The sequence below is a fragment of the Gasterosteus aculeatus genome, chromosome 3 (assembly GCF_964276395.1).
Source record: "Gasterosteus aculeatus chromosome 3, fGasAcu3.hap1.1, whole genome shotgun sequence".
Taxonomy (NCBI): Eukaryota; Metazoa; Chordata; class Actinopteri; order Perciformes; family Gasterosteidae; genus Gasterosteus; species Gasterosteus aculeatus.
The window spans coordinates 9294900-9312785 of NC_135690.1; the positions used below are offsets into that span (position 1 = coordinate 9294900).

General features: G+C 43.6%; 1 protein-coding gene, 1 long non-coding RNA gene and 1 other non-coding gene across 4 annotated transcripts; all 3 read left to right on the plus strand.

The window, feature by feature from the left end:
* The first annotated feature begins 390 nt into the window (after positions 1-390).
* Positions 391-3831, plus strand: LOC144405498 (uncharacterized). The gene is made up of 3 exons (XR_013467109.1): positions 391-539; positions 1489-1651; positions 1850-3831. It is a non-coding gene; the product is annotated as an uncharacterized LOC144405498 (long non-coding RNA).
* Positions 3832-8227: 4396 nt separating this feature from the next.
* LOC120816498 (ceramide synthase 2) lies at positions 8228-14730 on the plus strand. 2 transcript variants are annotated; one of them, XM_078099059.1, is made up of 12 exons: positions 8228-8311; positions 8645-8769; positions 9264-9464; positions 10322-10439; positions 10974-11092; positions 11656-11713; positions 11795-11845; positions 12441-12533; positions 12757-12885; positions 13264-13373; positions 13502-13655; positions 13806-14730. In XM_078099059.1, the coding sequence occupies exons 3-12, from the start codon at positions 9298-9300 to the stop codon at positions 14013-14015; spliced, it is 1209 nt and encodes a 402-aa protein (XP_077955185.1). In that variant the 5' UTR covers positions 8228-8311; positions 8645-8769; positions 9264-9297; the 3' UTR covers positions 14016-14730. The 2 variants fall into 2 exon arrangements, with proteins under 2 accessions (XP_077955185.1, XP_077955186.1); XM_078099060.1 differs by lacking the exon at positions 12441-12533 and having other exon boundaries at positions 8240-8311.
* Positions 14731-15422: 692 nt separating this feature from the next.
* trnan-guu (transfer RNA asparagine (anticodon GUU)) lies at positions 15423-15496 on the plus strand. The gene has a single exon. It is a non-coding gene; the product is annotated as a tRNA-Asn (tRNA).
* Positions 15497-17886: the final 2390 nt, after the last annotated feature.

Sequence of the window (17886 nt, forward strand, 5' to 3'; positions counted from 1 at the left end):
AAAAGTTAAAAATGCCTTTCTTTGATTCTTCTTTCTTTCATGTGATCTAGAAAAGCTTATCGCTTTTTCAACGACAAGAATAGACATCAAACTACTGAAAGCCTTTGTGGTGATATAATCAGAGATCACTGCCAGCAGGATTAGGAAAAGATGGAAGCAAGCGCATCGTGTCCCACAAAGTTATTTATCAAACATTTATACATTTCATACAATCAGAAGATTCGCTCGGAAAGCTCATTGCTTCAACTACAGATATTTGATTTTGTTCTGCCGGACGGTCCCACACTCAGCGTTCAGTTAGATGACATCATTTCACCCTTCAGTCCTTGACATTCGCAAAGCTGCTGTCATAATCCACAGGTATAAATGGGAGGTATTACAGGCACTGCAGCCACCAGGGAGACCATATGGTACCACGTGTGCTCTGTCCTCACAGTTCACTGCTTGATACTTTTGGAAAGCTACGCTTTTCTCCATTTCACTGAGCGCCGTCATTCTGTGACGTTTGGCCACACGATGCTTTTCAACTTGGACTCCAGGTCAAGTTTTTTTTTTCTGTAATTTAGATGTTGGTGGATTAATCTTCTGCTTAGGAAACCAAAGCAGGTCTCTCAATGAGGCTCATTCTTTTACATTCTTTAAAGCTGTATTTGTTATCTCCTCAAAGCGGGCAGTTTTTAATCCTCTGTGTTGTTTGTGTCAGGATGACCTTGCACGACCTGCTTGTGACAGGCCGCCTTTAACGGGGCCACATATCTGCAGTTTTATGGGGAATAAGAACAAGTTTGTGATATGAAAAGGTGTTTTGTTTGACATCCTGACTTGTGAAGCGGACGGATAACGTGAATATGGTTAATTCATGTACTTTCCTCGTTCCTACTTTATATTCTGTAGCAGTGAGTAAACTGTCAAGTAAAGTTGCTGCGAGTAGCAAAAAAATCTGGATGTGTTGCATAACCGTAGATTCTGACTGCGCACTTTCTCAGAAGGAGGAAAAAAACCTCAATGACTTAAAAATCCACTCTTGTGCCATTTTCTTTCATGTTCTTTGGCCGCTGCAAAATCAAACTCTAAAATTGTCTTTGCAGAAAAAACTCAAGGCAATGCAGACTTTCATCTCAATAAGTGATTAGAAGTAATCAATCATCAAACATCACGTTGGCCAACTTCAATTTAGCAGTTTTCATTAGCAGCCGTGTGTGTGTGAGAGTGTTTTCCACCGACTCGCACTGACTAATGTGAAGTCCCGTTGTGTAAACTTTGCTCCACTTGGCCGCTCGCTCTCTCTTGGTCATTTGCCGTCCGTCTATACAGCAACCTGACCGGTCCGGCTTGATGTGACCACGGGCCATTTCGATAATTGATGCTGAGGCAGGCAGTTTCTTTCAGTATGTCCTTAAGTCGCCTATTAAAGGCGGCTCTTGGCCCTTAAGCCCCAGCGTCCAGAGAGCGGGGGAGCTATCAACGTGTCTTTGTGGGGATCAGCAGGGTGGTGAGGAGGGAGACGAGGCCTCCTGGAATAGAACATGCTGACGGGAGTGCACCCACAGCAGGAAACGTCTCTCTACTCCAAAGCACGTTTAAGAGCCCACAGAGTGTTCCTGAGCAGGAGTGATGTGAACTACCGGAGGGTTTCTTTCATCTCTTTCTGGTTTGTTTATCCTGTACTATGTTGCATCTGAGTTCAAAACACAGGTAGTGTTTCTCGCCGGTCTCTGTTATTTTAAGGATCCACAATCCTCAGCATGTTCCAAGGCCCCCGACGAGTTCTGAGTCAATCAGATGTTTCCCTCCATTCAGCAAACTCTGCATGCTGGAAACGTGTCTCATCTTTGTCTTTTCCCCTCAGGTATCTCGAGGAGTGAATTCCCCAAACGAACGAATGAAGGTATTGAAAGTCTTTCAGAGAATCAACAACTAGGGATTCAATCCGAGAACGTCTGCTGAAGCACCGAAATGGGGATTATTTGCAGCCGGCGAGCTGTTATATTGATCTCTGGAACATCTACAGCCACTTGACTGAGATTTATACTTCACTTTGTAAATCCCCATTAAGGCCCCTCCAGGGGCTGCTGTTGGATGAAACCATATTGACAAATGAAGTGAAGACTGATCTGAAGCTATTGTACTATTAGCTTCTCGTGAAATCAAGCGAGTGTGTGTGGGAGAAAGCGAGAGGGGCCCATAAGTCTAATTAAGCCCCACTGAGCGTGCTGCTCTGCTGACTGGAGAACTTGTTCATTTGCACCTCTGATTTGCTCCGTTATTTTCCCTCTGAAACCTTTTCTTGGCCCTGTGGCTTGTGGGAAACTATATCCCAATGTGATCCCCCTTTAAAAAAAACAACAATCCACACTCTCTAACCGAAATGACCCAGCAGGGTTTCGCCGTTCCTCACATCTTCTGACAAACAAAATATAACTTGCACACGGCACGATTTCAACCTCTGAAACACTCCCCGACTTCCGAGATGAGCGACCCAAACTACTGGGCTGCGGATTACAATCCCTCCTCCACTGCTCCGGCTGCGTTCCCCAGGGGCTCCACGGTGCTGCAGCCCCTCCCCGGGCACCCCGAGCAGGGAACCGCCCTGTGCTTCGTGGGCCTTCTCGTGCTGTTCCTGCTCTTTCTCATCGTTCGCTGCGTCCGGATCTTGTTGGACCCGTACAGCAGCATACCAGCCTCATCGTGGACGGATCACAAGGAGGGACTGGACAGGGGACAATTTGATTATGCACTGGTGTGAAGACGTGTGGGGGGGAATGGAAGATGAAGAGAGGGATGAAGGTGGGGATATGTTCAGGGATATGCCGTGGGTTCGGTGTCATGCAACAAGGTTCTATAGTCACAAAGTTTCAGCTCCATAAAATGAAAGAAAATGCATTTGGTTTGTCGTTGGTTGGGGCAACATGCACACGGACCATCAAACGGCATCTGTGTAAGGATTCGTTTCAGAGAGAAAAGGAGAATCCGTTATAATTTGCTGGTAATTGATGTAATGTGACTCTTGTTGTTACTCTGCAGCTTCCAGAGTGACAAATTGCAGGACGACAGCGATCAGTATCACAGCATTACATTATGACTCCTGTTTGTTTGTTTCGTTTCCCAGAGCTGAATTATAAATAGAGAGCAGCGCTGCTGCAAGAGAGGTACTGATTGAATAAAAGTGAAATGGAATGAGTTTAAACATGGAAGTCATTCAGACAGAACTGTGTTACAGCCGATTTACAGCAAGATTGTTAACTTCATACATCGATTTGCTGTTAAAGTATAAGAGTGTATCTGTCTTTTTTTTTCCTTAAATCTAGCTGAATAATTTAGAAGATGTCAGTTTCTCTGGAACAGGGAACCTTTTTTATGGGATCCGTGCATTTGTACGACCTCTAACATGATCCTCAGGGATAACGATTTCTAATTAACCTCAGGCTCGATATCATCAGAGGAAACCACCCCCTGAAATTGAGCTACAGCTGTTATTATATTTCATTTCTCAATTTTCTTAAAGATTAACTGTGCACTAAAGCTGATGTTTATAATACATTCCAGTTAATACTAATTATTTTATTTGGAGTTTTGCTATTCCATGCCGCCGTCCTCTTAAGAGGCTTATGAGGCTCAGTGCAGAGTCACACTGACTGGATACGACTCATATAAAGTTAGGATTATGAAATGCATGTGCACCAATTTACTTCCTCTAATCCTTTTTGCCTTTAGACCCAGTCCAGCGCACAAGACAAATCTGGTCAACAGTGCCTGCAGGAATAAGAGAAGAGCTTCAAATTATTTCATACTAACTAAATACTGCTTACTTTGACACTTCTATGGTTTAAAGTCCATCCATCCATCCATCTTCAACCGCTTATCCGGGGTCGGGTCGCGGGGGCAACAGCTCCAGCAGGGGACCCCAAACTTCCCTTTCCCGGGCCACATCTACCAGCTCTGACTGGGGGATCCCAAGGCGTTCCCAGGCCAGTGCAGAGATATAATCTCTCCACCTAGTCCTGGGTCTTCCCCGGGGCCTCTTCCCAGCTGGCCGTGCCTGAAACACCTCCCTAGGGAGGCGCCCAGGGGGCATCCTCACCAGATGCCCAAACCACCTCAACTGGCTCCTTTCGACGCAAAGGAGCAGCGGCTCTACTCCGAGCTCCTCGCGAATGGCTGAGCTTCTCACCCTATCCCTAAGGGAGACGCCAGCCACTCTCCTGAGGAAACCCATTTCGGCCGCTTGTACCCGTGACCTAGTTCTTTCGGTCATGACCCATCCTTCATGACCATAGGTGAGGGTAGGAACGAAGATTGACCGGTAGATCGAGAGCTTTGCCTTCCGGCTCAGCTCTCTTTTCGTCACAACGGTGCGGTAAAGCGAGTGCAATACCGCCCCCGCTGCTCCGATTCTCCGGCCAAACTCACACTCCATCTTCCCCTCACTCGTGAACAAGACCCCAAGGTACTTGAACTCCTTCACTTGGGGTAAGGACACATTCCCTACCTGGAGTAGGCAATCCATCGGTTTCCTGCTGAGAACCATGGCCTCAGATTTAGAGGTGCTAATCCTCATCCCGACCGCTTCACACTCGACTGCGAAACGCTCCAGTGAGAGTTGGAGGTCACAGACGGAAGATGCCATCAGGACCACATCATCTGCAAAAAGCAGCGATGAGATCCGCAGCCCCCCGAACTGTAGACCCTCCTCCCCCCGACTACGCCTCGATATCCTGTCCATAAAGACAACAAACAAGATTGGTGACAAGGCGCAGCCCTGGCGAAGGCCAACCCCAACCGGAAACGCCTTCGACTTACTGCCGAGCACCCGAACACAGCTCTCGCTTTGGGCGTACAAGGATTGGATGGCCCCAAGCAAGGACCCCCTCACCCCGTACTCCCGCAGCACCTCCCACAGTATCTCTCGGGGGACCCGGTCATACGCCTTCTCCAAGTCCACAAAACACATGTAGACTGGTTGAGCATACTCCCAAGCCCCCTCTATGATCCTGGAAAGAGTGAAGAGCTGGTCCGTTGTTCCACGACCAGGACGAAAACCGCATTGTTCCTCTTCAATCCTTGGTTCGACTATCGGCCGAACCCTCCTTTCCAGCACCTTAGAGTAGACTTTACCCGGGAGGCTGAGTAGTGTGATACCCCTGTAATTGGCACACACTCTCTGGTCCCCCTTTTTAAAGAGGGGTACCACCACCCCGATCTGCCACTCTTTTGGCACTGTCCCAGACTTCCACGCAATGTTGAAGAGGCGTGTCATCCAAGACAACCCCCCAACACCCATTGCCTTTAGCATCTCTGGACGGATCTCATCAATCCCCGGGGCTTTGCCACTGCGGAGTTGTTTGACTACCTCAGTGACTTCCACCAGGCTAATTGACGATGATCCCTCCTCCGCCTCCAGCTAAAGTCCTCTATATAAATGAACTTAACCATCAATAGTTCTTGGGAACTGTTCTACAGTTGTTTGGTTTCATTAATTATGACCACAGGAATAACGCTTTGCTGGTAAAATGAAATTGATATTTTCCTGATGTTTCCTAAAATTAGAATTCTGCTTTCAATCAAATAAAAAAGCTTTGATTTGTATTTTTGTACAGTTTCATCACTATGCAGTGCACACACAAAAACAGACACACACGGCATCAAACACTCAAACTTTTAATTGGGCCGACAGGTCTGCCTGCTGCCGTACAATCAATACGATCCAGAGTTACAGCACCTGAAATTGGCAGAATAATCAATCGGTGGCTCGTACAGAGACACGGTCTCAATTTAATGAGAAGCGGCCTGAACATACAAGAGCAACCATCTACCCGAGTCATCACAAAACAAATGTAAAAGCACTATACTAAATATTTTAGTGATTTAGGTCAATGCGTGACTCCATTTTCAGAATCAGTGTCATTCCTGCCTTCCATCATAAAAACAAAGTGCCCTTCCTGACGGCATCTGCACCTGTTTTTTCTCTGTTGTTGTTTCTCTTCTCACTTCGCCTTTGTGGCTTCAGTTGGCGGGAGCTCTCACTCAAGATCACTTCTGTTGAGCTGAGACCTCTTCTGGGTACTTTGAGAACTACGAGTGTAAATCCACTGTTCGGTCAAACGTGCTTCTGAACCATGACGAAAAAACACGACAGAGCCAAACACAAGAAAGTTCAAGTCTGCTTTTGATAAAAATGATTATGAGTAAAAATAAGGTGGAAATGATGGATAAATGACAGATGAATACTGCATTCAATTGCTTACTCAAAAGTCATGCTGACTATGAAACATATTTGTAGAATTAATGAACACTGCAAGTTCTTTCCCGACACTCACATCCTCCTCAAGACAGTTGTTTGGCGATTTGTCCTCTACAGCCAAAAGATAAATGCTGATGAACATTTTGTCTATAATTACATTCTCACAGCCTTCGTTCTACTTTGTGCTAATTCGCACAGGTTGACATGGATTTAGAAGATGATCAAGGCAAAGACATATCTCCAAATATTAGGAATAAGTGAGAGAACGTTTTTTTAATTACAGCTTATCCGACTCCAACGGTTGGGTGGACAGTGCAGCACCCCCACCTCATTGCTCCAGCAATTAACAGGACGGATTCTGCTTCAGTGCCTCCTGACAATTGACTTCCTTGACACAACGACAAAGGCCCTCAGTCCCCATCACCCTCTCACATGAGTGTGCACACAAACGCCCCTGTCACATCACAGAAAAACATGACATTCAGACACTGTGTTAACATCCTGCACATGGGACACTTCCAACATGCCACAATGTTGCTTTGGTTGAAGGTATGCACCACTAATAGTACGGCAAGTAATACTAATATGTTCCTTGTTGCTTATTAGTGATCAACAATAAAAAAACATCCATTCAAAACTTTTTTTTTTTAACAAAAAGTACGTTACTGTAATGGCTGTTTTTTTCAGGTCTCCTAATTTGAATTTCACTTTTACTATATTTACATGCAGTTAGACAAAGTATGCAAATAAATACATTCATGAATCTGAATGGGGTCATTTTCTGGTGGCCTGTGTCCCGTCCGACAGAAATGCAGGGAAACAACCTCTTTCATACAACCCCAACACAAAACAGTAGAGGGTTGTATGCCTTTTTATACAAATTATAAACTAATAACTTGATCCGTGCATGTTATTTGTGTACCTGTATATAATGCAGCTGTAGTAAAATAATTACCCCTTGCGGTATTGATAATGTCTATCCATCCCAGACTTTAAGAAAACAGGACTGAACAGAATAACACACCTGTTCTTTACACACAACACAGCTGAGTGCTCATCTGCATGACAGTAGTGATGTTATCAGCCGTCAGCCTGCTTATCTTCTCCCACAACAACACACCTGAGTGTGCCGAGGAGGGGATGTTGGTGTGAGGACTGCAGTGAGTCTTCATGCATCGAGGAGAAGCACGTGACCGTGCCTGTGTGTGTTAAGGGTGTGCCATCGAAGGGACGTGTGTCACAGCAGTTAAACACAGAGCAGTGCCCGTTTATTCAGAGTAAAGTCTGTGTGCTCTCTTATGCACGTACTTGGTGTGGTTTGTTTACCTTCAAAGTCCTGGAAGTGTCCTGCATTGTTGCCATGGGAGTCAATGGCTGCTCTCCAATAGAATGGTAACCGAGGAGATGTGTGAGCATTATTTACAATGGAGTATGAGGAAACGTAATAGGATATACTGTTTATTTCTTATTTTATTTCTTAAGATGTATTTTTTTCTTCTTTTTGTGGCGTACAGTTTCTTGGAGACTAGGGGGGATGTAATGAGATATGGCCCATAGTTTAGCTGAAAAGATGAAGAGTAGCCTTCAGACATGACGCAGCACAGCACCAGTGAAAACTAACTAATCCCAGTTAGCCAAACCCAGCAAAGCCCCTTTAGTGGAAGAAAGTGAACTGGGATGTGTTTTATTTCATCATGAGTTCAACGTTTCATTTGTGGAAAGGAATAAATGTGTTATTTCCTCTCTCGTAATCACTGCTGTTGTAATGTTTGTTCAACTCCATCGCCCTCTTTGACACGCATCATAAACTCGCCACTGAAACCCAATCGCAGCGTTTCCTTTGTAGTTTCTTACTTTGTTTGTGAACTATCGCTGTGGGAAGAACACGCCCCCAGTGCTTCATTAGCCAATCAACCACCAGCTTGCGCCACTGCCTTTATGTCCTAGTGTTGGAATAAGACGCAGAGCACCACACGCCTTCAAAATAAAGTTACTCCACCGTCACCTAGACGAGCGGTTTCTTTAGACGAGCTGACATGGCTGGAAATTAATCCCGTTTCTTTCTGAAAGGTATAAATAAACAAAATTAAATTAACATAATTTAGCAGGTAAATACGTTATGCACGTGCTTTGTGTGGTATATTGGATCGAGCACCTTGTATTTAACATTTGTTAAATAACATTTATGGAGCTCTTAATCAACACGCTTAAGGCATTTGTTCTTGGCATTCGTGTTGTGTCTTCGGGAGATCGTTTTGGAGGATAAAAATAGACGTGTTTTCAAGCCTTGACTTATATTAACCGCAACGTTTTCCACCAGTGGCTATTATTTTGAAATGCGTAGTGTGTTCGCTTCATCGTGCATAACTTGACACCTGAACAACTCCTCTCCTCTGTGTTAAGAGTCATCAGGGATACGGAAGCGCATCCCGGGCCATATAAGGTTGAAACTAATTCCCAGCTCAAGGTGGATTTTATTATTCCATCCCAACAGTATCGCTTCTTCATTTCCATAGAGCTGCGGACAGGTGAGTCGGTTATGGAGCTCTTTTTTTTCATCTGTTCAGCTACAAATGTGTTTTTCACCTTGAAAATGGACAACCCTCACCTGTGCTTCCACCTGTCTGTCATCAAAGAAAACGAGTTATTTCCATATTTCCTCTTTGCAAGTTAAGTATTTATGATACAGTACTCTTACAATAGGGCCTCTTTTTTCTTTTCACAGCCTTGTGAGCCATAGTCATAGTTGTTTTGTGGCATTATTGATAAAACGAGTAGCAAGGGTCTCAAACTTAACGCAGTGTTTTTTCTGTAACTTATTAATGACAGATCAATCGTCTGATATCATCTTTCGTTTAAGCGAAGTGTAGAGACAGACACACACACACAATCCAGCAAGCACACTCAACCCCTGTTGGTCACAGAGGTCCGACTAGACCACACAAACGTGGTTTCACCTGGACGAGCTCACATTAGGTTCGGCTGTGGCGTAACTACGTGGAAACCTCTGTTTGAAACACAGTCCTCAACGCTTCTGCCCGGCCACCCGTAGCCGAATGGACCTGCTGCCCGACTTATGGAGGCAGGAATACTGGCTTCCTCCAGGTGTGACCTGGAGGGACGTGGAACAGCTGGCAGACTCGGACCGACCGCGACCCCATGACCTTCTCATAGCTCTGCCCCTCGCGCTGGGCTTTGTCGCCCTACGCTACGTGTTTGAGAGGTATACAACCCTGATCTCTTTGTTCTGTAAATATCTGGAGGATGGTTTGGGGTTTTTGTTTTATTTTTTTATCATGGCTGTACACCACATTTGCTTTGCATCAATTGCTTTTACCACCTGCAATGCTTTTCTAATTGACCTTTATTTCCTAAATCAAATGATTTATCAACTTGAAAAGAAACAATGGCTATACACACTCCAAAAGTGCAGCGGGCTTTATTACGCGTGCATAACAATAGGGAGAGATAATCTTAATGGGTTTTGATTGACTGATTGCATCGCAAAGGGTTCACTGTTGTAACATTCACAAGTGTGAAGAGTCAATGGAATCTTTTTAAAACGTTTGTTAGTTAGTCCCACACATACTTCACTTTATTTTGTTGTATTCTGATATTTGATAATTACCCTATGAGGAATAATTGTGATTTTCATATAATGCTTTCTAAAGTTTTCTTGACATTGGATAAATATTAATCTACTCTGAATATATACTGTATACATTATATATCACTCACTATACCATAAACTAAACAGTAATCTATTTGATATCTGTCTTTATTTCTTACTTATGTATTTAGCTTTTTTTTCATTTTTACAGATGGTGTTGGGTGCTGTGTTGGTGTTGTCTTATCTTAAAGACAAACATCTGTCAAGCTTATTGTTGAAACTACACATCCATGCACTGTGCATCCTGCTCCAACACACATACATTGTCTTGACAATACAGCCTTATGTTATTCTAACGTGTTTGCTTTAGGTTGAATAGAAAAGCTTATTGTCCATAGCGACTGACTGACTATCCCGCTGGGGGGTCCTGTAAATAATAATTTGTATAATCTTTCTTTCGTTGCTTTCAGTTTTTTTGCCCCACCCATGGGCAGATGTTTGGGGGTGAAGAATAGACTGCAAGTGACGGCTGCCCCCCACCCGAGGCTGGAGTCGTTTTACACCCGGAGGAGCAGACAACCGACACAGGTTGGTCCGAAGAGGACTCCGCATTCATGCTTTTAGTTTGTAGTACTTTTCTACATCATCCTGCAGAAGATGGATAAAAATGTTAATATCAAGTTAGTTATCAAGTTTATTTCCTCAAGTTAGCTGGTTGATTTATTCATGTCATATACACAAGTGATTCGTTTTTTAGTTTAGGGATAAAAAAGAAAGGCTTATTGCTTAGTATATTACTCATAATACAAATGACTTGCAACAAATACAACAATCCTATACTATATCACAAAACAACATTTAATTAATTCCAGCAGGCCTTTTTGTTTTAAACCTGCAGATAATTATTTATTTGCCTCAGTTATTTCACTTTTAGTCTGTACAATATCATAATCTTGCTGTGAAGTCAATATGATGTATCTCTTCTCCCGGGTTTTCCCTTCTGTTGTTTCCTCCTTCATGCCGGCCGTTTGTCATAAAATCTCACAGTATCTTTCAAAATAGCTTCCTGATCTTCATCCTTTCCCCCATTTCAACCATTTCCTCCTTCCATTGTGCTTTTAGAGTGAAATTGTTACTTTGATGTCGCTGTGCGGCAAAACCCAGAGGCAGATCGAGACCTGGTTCAGACTCCGCCGGAACCAAGACAGGCCACCTCTGACCAAGAAGTTTGCCGAAGCGGCGTAAGTTCTCATTGTTCATTGTCCAGTTCACAGACGACTCCCCTCCAGAATACCTCAGGCACAAAAAAAAAACCCTGACACGGCTGCGGGTCAAAGCTTGAGAAGCAAACCTACCGGTGCATAAAGACAGCTGCTGATGAAGCTGTGGCCTCCGTCGTAGCGACTGTAAACACAGATGGCTGACGCAGGGAGGTTCGTCCAACGCAACCACAAAGATCAACCCGTTATTCTTTTTTGTTTATTGCAAACAAAAAAAACAGGTTTGCCAAACATGATGCTGTCGGATACCGTGGCAGAGCTGGACTGATTGTGAGAGGTAGAGGTCAACAGAAAGTAATCGCTCCTCTTTTCACTCACAAACCCCCAAACTGCTAATCGCCGGGTAACGCAGGTGATTTTAATTACCCACTAAGTCACAGCGGCGGGCACACGCACACAAACGCACACAAACGCACGCGCACAAGCACCAGCGGTGAGCCGGTGACACATTGCTTGCCCCTGTACAGACTTTTTACAGTTGCCTTTCTTTCCAAACGTGTGATCCGGAGTGTTTTATCTTGCAGCTGGAGGTTCTTTTTCTACCTCACAGCCTTCGTTGCTGGACTTGCGTGTTTGATCGATGTGAGTATGAGTTTTAAAAAGTTGCATTGCAGTAATGACGCGATTTAAGGTTGAATTGACCTTTATTTTCTTTCTCTACAGAGTCCGTGGTTCTGGGACCGCAGGGAATGTTGGAGTCAATATCCAGTTCAGGTGAAAACCTACAGTGACATCATCTCACTCCTTTGATGACTAGTGTGTCATTTTCAACTGTTAAAATGCTGCCAATTCTATCTGCCTATATCAGAGTATTGTAGAGTGAAACTCTGTTTCATAAGGAATCTGTTAATCCCGATCACCTTCTCAGGGTTAGAATGAAATTTGTGTTTGAAAGAAACAGATCAAATGTCTTTGAATGAGTAAAACAAGCACAGAATGGTGAACTAATATCTTTCCTTGTTCACTGTAGCAGAATTGTTTAGTCTAAACCTCACAAATACCTGGAAATGCACATGTAGTTTCACAAATTGTTTTTTCCAAAAGTTAAAAGATGCTTAAATTAGCGAATGTTTGCTCAGGTGCAGAATAATATATTGATCAACTAAACGATCACCATTAGTTGTCGTAGATCTACTAAATTCTATCATTCAATTTGTTAAAAATCCAAAAGCTTTAAAGCTTGATACAAATCGTACCTGAAAGGACGTTAACTGTCATTTCATAACTATATTTTGACATTTGCTCTGTATGCAAACCAATGTTGCCCGCTGTGGCTCCACTTTGACTGTTGATCACCGTTTGTACGCAGCCGATGGAGAGAGCTCACTACTGGTACTACATGCTTGAGTTGGGCTTTTACGGCTCTCTGCTCCTTCGAATATCTGTGGACATCAAGAGGAAGGTGAGGAGCTCGACGCGCATTCACAGACACGGTTTCTCACCAGTTTCCTGGCCGCACAGAACATTTTCCCGTTAGACGAGGGAATGAGAGAAGGTATCGCTGTGTTTACTTCAGCCGGGTCGTATTTCACGGTTGATGGCTCACACTTCCGCTTTGACCAGAACTTTCCCTTCGCACGGGGTTAATAAGTAACCAGACACTCTACACGCATTTGCTTTGGCAGGATTTTAAAGAGCAAGTGATCCACCATTTGGCCACCATCTTCCTGCTCAGTTTCTCCTACTGTGCCAACTACATCCGCATCGGCACCTTGGTCATGCTGCTCCACGACTCCTCTGACATCCTGCTGGAGGTGACTGTCACGTTTCAATCTGAAGAGTCCCCATTGGGGCTCTGCAGGCCGTAACTAAACGCATTACTCTCTGCAGGACATCTCACTACAGATTCCCCTGCATGTTAGCCATGTGTGTCCCTTCAAACTCTCTAAACGCTGTTACCTGCAGTGAGAGGCTCGCTCAGTGTTTGAGGTCTCTAGTGTGAGAAGGCGGCTCCTGTTACCGAGGCCTGATAGATAAAACAAAAGGTCGCTCAATTGTTTTATCTGAACAATGACTGTACAATGAATTGAGGTTTTAAAGATTAGTTCTTCACTTTCTTGCTTTCAGTGTGGTGACGACGTGTGGTGCTTTTGCTTTACATAAAAGCTAAATTATGGTTTGTGTTTTTGCAGTCTGCCAAAATGTTCAACTACGGCACCGGCTGGAGGAAAACGTGTGACACGCTGTTTGTTGTGTTTGCCGTTGCCTTCCTTGTGACTCGACTGGTGATTTTCCCCAGCAAGTGAGGTTTTACCTTGAGCTGTTTTTCCCTTTATTTTTAGTGCTGAAATGTGAAACTTCTACATGCAGGAAGGGGCACTTGTAAGTCGGTTGTCAGATACACTTCTTAAATATTTTGATCACTCACAGAATCCTCCACACCACCCTGGTGCTGTCCATAGAGGAGTTCCAGCCCTTTTTCGGCTACTACTTGTTCAATGTCCTGCTGATGGTGCTGCAGGCTCTGCACATCTTCTGGGCTGGCTTGATCATACGCATGGTTTATAAGTTCCAAAAGGGCAAGGTGAGAATCAGTAGTGAAAAACGACATCTCTGACCAATATATCAGCATCAGCGTCTTTGCATTGCAGATTTCTTATGGAAGGACACGTAGAGTCAATGCTTATGTCAGCATCTAAGATGACACAAGCCGTGTGTCTGCTTCTGTCCACAGCTGGAGAAAGATGAGCGCAGCGATGAAGAGAGCGAAGTCGAGGAGGAAGGCCCGGATAAAAGAGGAGAGGAGAATGAGGATCAAGGAGAGGATTATTGTTGGGAGAGAAGTAAAGACAAAATGAACTCCAAACTGCGAATGCTGACCAACAGTTGTGTCCTGACCAACCACAGGGCGTCTGTAGCAAACAACATGCGTAAAGCTCAGTAAAGTCCTGGTCATTTGTATTTTTGTATGTAACAATTGAAGCCAAGATTTACTTTAACTTTTACATGTAACAATATACAACTGATGTGTTTCTTTGCCTTGTTGGTTCCTGCACGCTGACACATTAAATGGAGAGCGAAATTAGACAACGTGGTTGTTTCGCCATTAGTCTAATTCAAATTCTGGCATAGCAGAGGTGAGTTTGAATGTATTGACTTGGTTTTTGGGCCAAAGAATGTTCTGCCTCACCGCTCTGCTACACAAACAAAACACAGTTCTGTGTTGCATCTTACATTGCGGACCGTTAACGTTGTTTATCAATTAGCAAGCCAACAAAGCACATTTGAAAACAGTAAAGAAATTGTTACAAAAACATTGCACAATAGAAAATAGCGTATGTCATTCATGTAAGACCCAGTACAGCCAGAAGTCTCTTAAGTGATGAAGTCATCAAAATAGTATTGATATGTTATAGGATAGAATTACATTGTGTCATTCGCCACTTTGTTAAATCGCACGTAATTACCAACTCTTTCCTTTCACACGTTCTATTTTAGAATAATTGTTATTGAAGCGGTACCTGCTGTTGTTGATTGTTAACCTGTTCATATTCATACCACTAATCTGTTTTTTTCGCTTTTTATATAGTGTAATGTTTTGGATTTGCATCTTATTATTATTTTTGTAAAGTTATTAAATAAAGATCATCTTAACCCGCCAGTGACTGACGCTGTGTAACTTCCTCTGCACTGCAGCGCCACCTCGCGGCGCAGACACGCAGCTCACACCAGGCTGACGTCAGCAGGCTGGGAGCGATCCTTTCACTATTTGGTTGATGGGCTAAATATTAAATATATTTAATATCGCGTGGCCGGGTGCAGCTCCACCTTTGCCGATCAAACCAGCAACTCATAAATGTTCTTTACGTTTTAGGCTCTTGATATTTTGTTTCAGTCGGTCTGGCGGAGAATCTCGTTGTTGTTGTCAGCGTTTGTTTAAAGTTAACGTTAGTTGCGCTCGCTAGCCAGTAGGTTGAGTCCACTGCGGTACATTTTAATGTCTTTGTGTATATTTGTATATTTAACTATTTAAGATAACGGGTATTTATATAGCTCGCGTTAAATACGAACTGTAGGATATTGACTTAGCTTATATAAACAAAGTGGCTTAGAGTTAACAGAAGACTGTTGCATTCATAGCTGGCCCACAGTTTAGTTAAAAGCGGAGTAATAAACCGATAAATACTGTAATAGAAGTATATTTTTATTCGTCACTTTGTTTCGATGTCTCTTAATCGAAGTAACATTTTTATGGTTCGCCATGTAGTTGGTAGCAGAAAGAACCAATGCATTCGCTAGAGTAGCTTCTTATAGTTTTTATACCGTATGAGCGCCTGTCTGGGTACCTTCCGTCTCTGTGGCGCAATTGGTTAGCGCGTTCGGCTGTTAACCGAAAGGTTGGTGGTTCGAGCCCACCCAGGGACGGTATTCTTTATTTTTCATATCCATTCATTTTATTACTTGTATTTATCTCAGTGATACCGTTTTAAAAACCATGTCGCATTAACGCGTGAGTTCTATCCAAAGCATGTAAACACTAGCTAGCACAAGAACAACATTAGCACACCGACCTTCCTTCATCTGTGCAGACGGACACTAGCAAGGAAGTGCGCTTTAGTGGGAACACATGTGAGGCTAACATTAGTGATGATGATTTATGGTTCATTTTTAATATATTTTATCCTCAGCTAAGGAGGCTTATTTCAATTTCCACATATAACTGTTTTTTTTAAAAACAAATTGAATGCTCAGAAATCCCATCGCCATTATTTTCACTTCGACTCAGCTTTTTGAGAGAACAAACAATGAATAGTTTAGATCCTTTGTGATTAAACCTCTTATGTGTGTTGCTCCCTCTTATTGAGAAAAAAAAATCTTATAAACTGTAGGTTCCTTAATGGTGTTTCCATCTTCAAAAATATTATGGTAACTAATATAATATGTATTTAATATAGACACAAGTATGTACTCAGCGCAGTGTGAAGTGAGGGAGATTGAACTCGGTATGGTTTAAATATTCAATATAAAAACATGTCAAATGTAAATCTATTAGTAAGATTCTATGAAGACTTGGTGTAAAGCTGCTTTCCGGCAATCAGGACAAAACAACAACTTTATTTGTTGCCAATTGCCCTTCAATTGTTAAGTCAGACAACCCCTGGACGTGCAATCACATTGTGGATTCGTTGGCAGAGTTCAAGTACACACTAAAACTTTAAGCCGTTCAAATTGCAGATTAGTGGAACGGCCACTACCACTTACGAGGAGCTGCGTTTGCTATTAGCTGTGTGGACGTGAACAAAGGTGGGTCCGCAGGGCAAACGACAGCATCGTGACACATTCTCACCATGTGTTCCCTTCACCCTACAAGACTGGAATCACAGACAGCGCCCAGAAGAAGGTCGCCGACCCCTCGTACCTCAGACCCAAACCTTTCGAGCCCCTTCCCTCTGGCTGGAGGCTGCGATCCATCACCCAAACAGCTTTTTCCCCTCATCAGCCTGTCATGAACTAAGTCCAAGCCCCCCACTGACCCAGACATCCCCAGGACATTAAATGAAGCTTAGGCGAAAATTCAGTCAGGAAGACTGGACAGGCTGTGCCGTTCCCTGGTGGCCTCCTCTCTCCCTGGGGGGGCACGGCCAGCTGATTAGTGGGGGGGTCGGGTAGTATCAGACGTGGGTGTCGTTACCGTAAACCAATCGCATTGGGGCAGGCAAACGTTAAAAACTGTTCTCCTCTCTTTTGCTGTCAGTTGTCATTTCAGCACGCTCCAAAGGTGACCCGCCACCACCCCGGACACCGCCAATCTACAGCAGAACCTGGCGTAGCAGGAGAGTTATGCAACTTGGGCTCTACCACCACCACCACCACCACCTCCAGTGTCTGGACTCCCAAAGGGGGGGATATGCCTTGTCTCGGCTCGAGATCCCGGCCCCGGGTCTATCCTGCGGCAGGATGGAGTCCAAGCCCCAAACAACTTGCAATATCATATTATGCCTGTTATAATAAAGCATTGTTCAAATTTCAACAAGTCTCTCCGGATTGAAATATATATATATATATATATATATACATATGTGTCTTACAAACGTATCGTTTGTAAGTGTTCATGTTCATCTTATTTTCTTCTTTTATTCTACTTGTCTCCTTTTCTTGCACCATGCAAGACAAATTGCTGTATGAGTCACATACGTGACAATAAACGGCTTCTCATTCTAGGAGCAACCTTTCTGGGTTGGTGTGTCTATGAACGATTTAAACAAACATTCAAATGAATAAAAATCACAGCTTCAGTCCAGACACAACAACAGATGGGTGTTCCCAGCTGTGAGTTGTACGAAAGGATTTTTTTGCAGATCAGTAAATAGGATCATGTTGGATCTGATTTGTAATGCAGTTGGGTTAAAAAGAAAAGTGTACTTTAATTTGCTGTAGTACAATTGCAGGAAGATGGGGGGGAAAAACGCAATAAAAAGAAAGAAATATGCAATTAATTTACCCGGTGGAGTTGGGGATTGAACCGGTACATTCGGTCAAACCCGGCCTCTCCAATCCTCACAGTTCAGAGGCACATTTTGCAAGACAGCAGCAGCAAACCACGAGTATCCACATTTGAGTTTTACATTTGGATGTTGGCGGTTTGGATTGTGTATCACAAACTTGTGTCCTGGATTAGGTACATAGAATAAATGATTCAATCAAATGCTCAAAACCATTTGGAGGAATGCTGTGGTAGACATAAACCGGATGGCCTTGAAGGTGAAAAACCATTAGCACGAGCAAGAGGTGCATTAAAATGAGGGGTCGAGTGT